The 8,517-nt window shown below is 30.0% G+C and overlaps 1 protein-coding gene across 1 annotated transcript; it reads left to right on the top strand.

Annotated features, from left to right (window-relative positions):
- The first annotated feature begins 1,721 nt into the window (after positions 1-1,721).
- Positions 1,722-5,653, top strand: LOC136230003 (chalcone synthase-like). The gene is made up of 2 exons (XM_066018909.1): positions 1,722-1,899; positions 4,656-5,653. Exons 1-2 carry the CDS (start codon positions 1,722-1,724, stop codon positions 5,651-5,653), a joined length of 1,176 nt encoding a protein of 391 aa, XP_065874981.1.
- The last annotated feature ends 2,864 nt before the right edge of the window (positions 5,654-8,517 follow it).

Here is an 8,517-nt window from a genome sequence, read left to right as displayed (position 1 = left end):
AGCATCTCCAACAGTCTCTTAAGTTAAAATTTGAGGAGGGAGAATAAAAAATCAACTCCAACAGCCTCTTAGTGGCTCCTCAAATCACTAAGAGTCTCTCCATCCTCTCTATTAATAGAGAACCTCTTTCCACCTCTTAGTGTCTTTTAACTTTATTTTTTATTAATAATTTATTATTGATGAGTCTATCTTCCACTATTGGTAAATATAACAATAAATAATAATCTTAATAATAAAATAATAAACAAGGAGTGAATATAAAGAGTATTGTTGGAGATAATATATCTTAGTCACTCTTAAATCACTAAGAATCAATTATTTATATTATTTTTAGAGAGTGTACTAAGAGTCTCTTGGAGATGCTTTAAGAGGTCTAATTTTTTTTCTAAATAAATTATTTTTATTATATAAAAATCAAGTTAAGATATTTTCGTTTTATAGAAACGTTATCGTTATACTTTTTTTTCATAAATAGGTCCAATTTACTTTTAGCACCGCACCCTAATATTTGAGACGGTCCTGGTCTAGACTCTAGCTAGGTTGAAAATTATTAGAAAAGATGACTAATTAAAACGCGCAGAAGGGGGCCACTGCCTCTCCCAATCTATATATAATATAAAACAGTAACGATGGAACTGATGTGTCACTTCCTCCTTTTTTAGTGATAAAAAATTTAATATATTAATTTTAATTTTATTATATATATTTATCTATAAAACGATTATTTTATCCGTACTATATCTAAGAGTTCTATAGAATTTAAACTAATCCCTAAAATCTCTCTAATTCTCTACACATCTATATATAATATAAAACAGTAACGATGGAACTGAGGTGTCACTTCATCCTTTTTTAGTGATAAAAAATTTAATATATTAATTTTAATTTTATTATATATATTTATCTATAAAAAGATTATTGTATCCGTACTATATCTAAGAGTTCTACAGAATTTAAATTAATCCCTAAAATATCTCTAATTCTCTACACATCTATATATAATATAAAACAGTAACGATGGAACTGAGGTGTCACTTCCTCCTTTTTTAGTGATAAAAAATTTAATATATTAATTTTAATTTTATTATATATATTTATCTATAAAAAGATTATTTTATCCCTACTATATCTAAGAGTTCTACAGAATTTAAATTAATCCCTAAAATCTCGCTAATTCTCTACACATCTATATATAATATAAAACAGTAACGATGGAACTGAGGTGTCACTTCATCCTTTTTTAGTGATAAAAAATTTAATATATTAATTTTAATTTTATTATGTATATTTATCTATAAAAAGATTATTTTATCCCATATATATAAGAGTACTACAGAATTTAAGTTAATCCCTAAAATCTCTCTAATTCTCTACATATCTATATATAATATAAAACAGTAACGATGGAACTGAGGTGTCACTTCCTCCTTTTTTACTGATAAAAAATATAATATAATATAATATATAATATATTAGTTTTTATTTTATTATTATATTTATCTATAAAAATATTATTTAAAGTAAATGTGAAAATGAAATAATAATATTTAATTTATATAACACATTTATGTCATTAATTGTAATTATTAAATTGTATTTTTATTAATATTTATATATTAAGATGAATCCGTGCATCACACGGGCCAAAAACTAGTTTTGTATATAAAACGTAAGATGCAATGGAAATGGCTATACAATACAAGCAGCAAAGCAAATTAAATATGGAAATGGAAGGCAAAGTTGGGGTCCCTAAGGCTAATAAAGGTATAGCCACAATACTAGCAGTGGGCACTGCAAATCCACCAAGCTGCATCTTCCAAGCAGACTATCCTGATTTTTACTTTAGAATCACTCAAACTCAGCATATGACTCAACTCAAAGATAAATTCACACGCATCTGTGAGTCCGTTTCTCTCTATCTCTAAATATACATTCCCAATATTAACGACTGAATTCTGAGATGAAGCTCATGAACTATAATTTTTTAGTCCCTCGTTAATGATTCCGTTAGTAGAGGGTTCAATTTACGAAACAATTAAAGATCAGGATTTGAATCATTAAAAAATTAAAAGTTCAAAGACTTGATAATAGGAAAAATTACACAGAAATTCATCTTTTAACAACTATTTACAATTATGTCAAGTCATAATTTTTTATTATGTCAAACTAGTAAAATCAGTACTTTTAATATACTTTAAGGATTATAATTTATAAATTAAAAATCTAGAATATGTTTTCTAGGGTTTATGGTTTATAAATCGAAGTCTAGAATTTTTAAACTATATTGTAAAATCATAATATATAGAGAATAATGATATATTAAGAATTAAGTTTGGTGATATGACTTAGTTATAATTTTGTATTTATTTATGATATTCATGTATTTGACCCTTTGATAATATATGTTGACATTAATTGTTTATCTTAATTATAATAAATATATAACCATTTTAGTTTTTCTTTTTTAAATTTTAAATACATATATGTCCAACAATAACAATTAAATAAATTGAAATGAAAAATAAAAAATAAAAAATCCACGACAATGACTTTGTATTTATTACTTTAAACAATACTATTTAAATTTATAATTGAATTTAGAACTAAAGGAATATATTGGTGTATTTAGAACTACACTTCCAAACTAATATATAAAAAGAGTTACTAAAGGAATATATTGGTGAAACTGGTTGTACCAATTCATAGTGGTGGTAACAAACTTTTTGTACCATATACACACAAATGATAATGAAAGATATTATCAATTAGAGTTGATTCTTACTTTAAATTTTTATATGGTTAAAAAATTTATTAATTAAAAATATGAATTGAACGCGTAATTTTACAAGCAAAAAGTGACCAGAAAAAAACTAGGAAGTTAAATATAGAAATAAAGAAAAAATTGTTGTTACTCATTTTGGTAACAACCATCTAATAGTTGGCTGTTACCAAATCCTTCAAAGTAACAACCAAATAACAGCTACGGAAGGTAGTCCTTGATCTGGTTGTTACCAAATCCCTCAAAGTAACAACCAAATAACAAGCACTAGAGATATTCGTTAACTTATAATAAAGGGATAATGTATAAAAATATCTCTAACGTTTACACTTAGGATTAATTTTATCATTAATATTTAAAATGATGTAATTTTACCCTTAACGTTGGCATCTAAAAGCAATTTTATTCATAACGTTGACAAGTTGGATCTATTGGAGAAATTATTCATAAAATTGTGTTTTTGGTCATGAATATTATCATCTACACTTCACATGTACGTCATTTTATTACTCATTAGTAACAAATCACAAACATATGATATCAAACGTGAACAAATTTAAAATATATATTGTATTTTGTATGAATTGAACAAAAAAAATCAAATATTTCACCAAATTTAAAAATATTAATCTTCAATTCTATTATTAAATCGTAAAAAATATGAAATCTTTTTTTAGAATCAACTTACGTGCAATTGATGTAGAATAAGGAACAAAATATATGCGTTTTATATAATGTCTATAATTGATCCAACTTGACAACGTTATAAATAAAATTGCTATTGGCTACCAACATTAGGAGTAAAATTGCACCATTTTAGACGTCAAGTGTAAAATTACTTCTACATTGCACCTTATCCCTATAATAAATTGACTATATTCAATTCATGCTAAATTTTTTATTATTATATGTAAAAATCATATTAAACACCATGATCTTTATAATTTTTATTGAGTAAGCCTCTGATGTTTATTTTTTAGGGTTAATTATAAATAATTACACTGTAGTTTGACCGATTTGCAGACCGATACATGTTATATTTTTTTATAAACACAACCCTATGGTTGCAAATTTTACATGTTTTTTTACTTTGCCAAATTTAGCCGATAACAACCCCAAAATGAAAATTTTCAAGAATTAAAGTTGTTTAGTATCATATTTACTATGAAACCATATTTTTAATTTTTCAAATCATCATTTTTGGAGTTTTCTCTCTCTAAACATTATCTTTCTCTCTCATAAAAAACAATACCTAAATGACCTCAAACCTAAAAATTTGAAGAAGTAAAGTTGCTTAAAATATCATTTAACTTTTGAAATTTTTTATTTCAAGATCATTATCGACCAAATTCTGACAAAGTGAACTCAAATGCAAAATTTTGTAAACCACAGAATTGCGTTTACAAAAAAAAAATACCACATGTACCGGTCTGCAAATCGGTCAAACCAGATGGTAGTTATTTGTATAACCATTGTTTTATTGATTAAGCAAATGATCTTTAATTTTCACACGTATTGAGCCATTCACTAACGATTTAGCTAACGAAATAGTTACTAAGTGGCTCAATGTATTAAAATTAAAGTTTATGGGCTTAGATCTCCAACAACCTCTTAATTTGGCTCTTAAGTTCAAAGTTGCGGGAGAATTAAAAATCAGCTCCAACAGCCTCTTAGTGGCTCTTCAAATAACTGAGAGCCTTTTCATCCTCTCTCCAGCTCTTAGTGTCAATTATTTATATTATTTTTAGAGAGTTGCACAAATAGTCTCTTAAAGATGCTCTTGATCTGAAAAAGTAAATGGTTGTAGGTTCGATCAAAATCATAAAAATCCAGAGACTTAATTATTAGTCTACACTAATTTTTACAAACTCTGCAGGTGAAAAAACAACAGTTAAAAAGCGTTACATGCACCTATCTGAAGAAATTATCAAGAACAACCCAAACATAGCCATTTACAAGTCCCCATCTCTAGATGCACGACAAGAAATTCTGGTAAAAGAAGTACCAAAGCTCGGAAAAGAAGCAGCATTGAAAGCCATAAAAGAATGGGGACAACCTATAAAAAAGATCACACACCTTATCTTTTGCACATCTTCAGGAGTAGACATGCCTGGAGCTGATCTAGAGTTGATTAAACTCCTCGGCCTTAATTACTCAGTAAAAAGACTCATGATGTATCACTCAGGTTGCTTTGCAGGTGCTGCAGCTCTTCGTCTTGCTAAAGACATGGCTGAAAACAACCATCAATCTCGCATTCTCATCGTTTGTTCAGAAAACATGACTAGTTGTTTCCATGCTCCTTCAGATAATCATTTAGACATCCTCATCGGTTCAGGAATATTCGCAGACGGTGCTGCAGCTTTAATTGTTGGTGCACACCTTGAAATTAACATTGAACATCCATTGTTTGAAGTAATTTCAGCATCACAAACTATTATACCAAACTCCGAGGATGGGATAGTTGGACACTTATGTGAAATGGGATTATCTTATTACTTGTCTAAAGGAGTACCAAATTTTATTGCTGATAATATAGTGGATTTGTTGGTTAAGGAAGAAAATTTGAAAGAATTTGGGATTAAAAATTGGAATTCTTTGTTCTACATTGTGCATCCAGGAGGTCCTGTCATTCTTGATAGGCTTGAGATGAAGTTGGGATTGACAAAAGACAAATTAAAAGCAACAAGGCATGTGCTTATTGAGTATGGGAATATGTGGAGTCCAAGTGTGTTCTTTATTATTGATGAGATGAGAAGAAGATCAGCACAAGAGGGAAAGAACACTACTGGAGAAGGATTGGATTTGGGATTTCTATTGTCTTTTGGCCCTGGTTTAACTGTCGAGATTCTCATGTTACGCAGCATTCCTATTTAATACTAAGGCTCTATTTGTTTGTCGAAAAATAGTGTGTTTTGAAAAAAATACTGATAAATTTATTTTTGTTGGAAAATAAGAAGTGGTGGGTGACTGCATTTTTTAAAATTGTAAGAAGGAATGAAGTAAAGTTCTAAAAGTTTTAGGAAAATGTTATACTATTTTCAAAAGAGTGAAATATTTTTTTCACTTTGTATTTTTTATGTTAATTTACCGAAAATTTCCAGTAAACAAATACCAAAAAATCGGAAAAATATTTCACTACATAATATTTTCGGCAAACAAACGAACCTAAATTACATTTTTTATGAAATAAAATAAATTTCCCTTCTAGTACTCATCAATAGTACTAGTATAGGTTCGCTATCATGGACCCAGCTCTATACTTGATTAGATCTGAATTGATTTAATTATTTTTTCTCATTTTATTTGAAATATTGTGTGATTTAGGCAAATAATATTATTTAGTTTCTCTTTGTACGACCATCATGCACCTTGTTTTTAATCAATTGTTACTCTAAAAATACATGTATATCCAGTAGTAACTAATTATTTTTTGGTTATACTACACCATTTTTCCTTTCAAATGACACAATATATATGATAAATATTTGTTCTTATTTCTTCTGAATATTTTTCGTGACACTATATTAAATTTCTGTCATCTGAAAGGTTAAGTAGAAAAAATCTCAAATTAGAAGTGGCTTTAAGATGACACGCGTCTGTCATCCCATAAAAACCTGATTTTAACCCAAAATGTCTATCAATAAAGCAGAAATAAATGAAAGAATATCCGATAAATAAGAATTATGGAATTGCTGACTCTGAAGTGCTTGAACGATGGAAAGACAATCGGTGTGAATGTCTATATTCCTGAGATTGCTTCCTTTTATCCATGAGAGCGCTTCCTTCAGTGTTAATGCTTCAGCCATGACGGGTTTATATAGGCTATCCAAAGCTCCATGGAATGCATATATACACCTCCCCCCGAAATCACGGACGATGAATCCTATAGAGCTATATCCTGCCTCCTCGAATGTACCTGCATCAATGTGGCCGAATGAAGCCAATTAATTGGAGCAGCTATTGCAAGCTGCTGTTGCTGAAAATTTCGGGCTTCTTTCGCTAATTTCCACTCCCTCAGCTCATTCCAAATCCGCAATATTATGCCTCTAGCGCTGCACCTGTCTTGGCTCCACACCATTTCGTTTTTGTGCTTCCATATTTCCCAAACGCCCACTGCTACTTCACTGACAGCCTCACCCCTGTTGTTTACGATCAGACTTTTGAACCAGTCCAAGAAATCTGCAATTAACATCCTCCCGTCTCCAAATAAGAGTACCCATACTCGTCTAGCGAAATCACATTCGACCACGAGGTGCTGTTCAGTTTCGTCTTCCATTCCACAAACAAGGAAAATATTCTGCAAGCTACTGTGTCTAAATGACAAATTATGCATGGTGGGTAATTGGTGCGCCTCCCATAGAAGGCTCACTAAGGGATAAGTGTACCCCGTCGTTATCAAGTAATAAAATCTGGACAAGTCTAGGTATCGAATCCACAGGATTTATTTCTGCAATTATCGAGTTACTTGGTCTCAGGTGTTATCTAGGCCGTGTGGGTTTTGAGGTTTGTTTTGATTAAGTTAATCTACTCCTAGTTGAATTATGCTACTCCTAGCTAAGTTATACTAATTCGAACTAAGTTATTCTACGCCTAATTAAGTTATTCTACTCCTATCTAAGTTATTCTACTCCTAGGTGATCTTTTACCAATGTAATTACCCGAAGGGACATGAGGTGATATGATAACAATGAAAATAGATTGTTTAGTGAACGGGATTAAAACCTAATCTAAGTCACTTGTGTCCGAGGCGATTAACCCTACCTATCCTCCTGAGGTCCCTAGTTCGTGATTCCTTTGTAAGGCCGAAACTAGCTCTAAGGCTCAGTAATTTGGGCTTAATCTTCTATAGGGTCGTCAATCCTATAGGCACTGACTAGGTCAGATTCAGCTCGCAATATATGCCAACTTAATTTTGGGATTATCGAATGAGTTAAACCAATCAGACAAAGCGTAAGACAAAGATTAAAGCAATAAAACAATTGAATAAACAAAACTATAATATATATTAAAGATGGAAAGTATTGTCACGAAGATACAATGAGCCTAGGATTCATAACATGGATCAGAGGCTAGACAGAATATAAAAGAAGAAAAATCCCTTTAAGGGAACCTGTCTACCAATGCAGGCGTCTTCCTAGGATTTAATGATAGAACTTGAGCAATCCTCGATGAACGGAGCTTCGGAGGTGTCTTCAATGGAGTTTGAAGGAGATGGAGGAGGTGGAGAGGATTTCTCAAGGTGGAAGCTAGGTTTTTACAAAAGATAAAAGATAACAATAATTCCTAACAAATGAAACTATTTATAATGAAAAACTAAAACCTATTCCTAATGGAAAACTAATTAATAAAACCTATTCCTAATAAAAGGCTAATTAATAAAAAGCTTTCCTAATGAAAGACTGATTAATAAAAAGCTTTCCTAACGAAAGACTAATTAATAAAGAGCTATTCTAATGGAAAAATAACTCTCCAATTATTATCTAATAAAAACTAATTTATCTCTGGAGATAAAAAAATCTAATTATTTAAATACAAAAAGCTCAAAGATAATCCCTAAAAATCTGCCAAAATATTCTGCATGACTTTTATTTGCATTTGATGCGCCGAGTGGGTCCTTGATTCTGATCCTTAAAAATCTCCACTTTTATCTCTAAAAATCTGCACATAATCTCATAAAATATTATTTAGATAATTCACCCAAAATTAATTAATTATCCTACCAAAAATCCTTTTTTAAT

This window comes from Euphorbia lathyris, chromosome 5 (genome assembly GCF_963576675.1).
Source record: "Euphorbia lathyris chromosome 5, ddEupLath1.1, whole genome shotgun sequence".
Taxonomy (NCBI): domain Eukaryota; kingdom Viridiplantae; phylum Streptophyta; class Magnoliopsida; order Malpighiales; family Euphorbiaceae; genus Euphorbia; species Euphorbia lathyris.
The sequence above is the reverse complement of the archived record's forward strand: the minus strand, read 5'-3'. Positions and strand labels throughout refer to the sequence as shown.

What these genes read in the sequence shown, in the direction of transcription:
- LOC136230003 (XM_066018909.1), top strand. Translation starts at nt 1,722, where the DNA reads ATGGAAATGGAAGGCAAAGTTGGGGTCCCTAAGGCTAATAAAGGTATA. An exon ending in AGATAAATTCACACGCATCT is followed by an intron (nt 1,900 to 4,655) that starts GTGAGTCCGTTT and finishes CAAACTCTGCAG; the next exon opens with GTGAAAAAACAACAGTTAAA.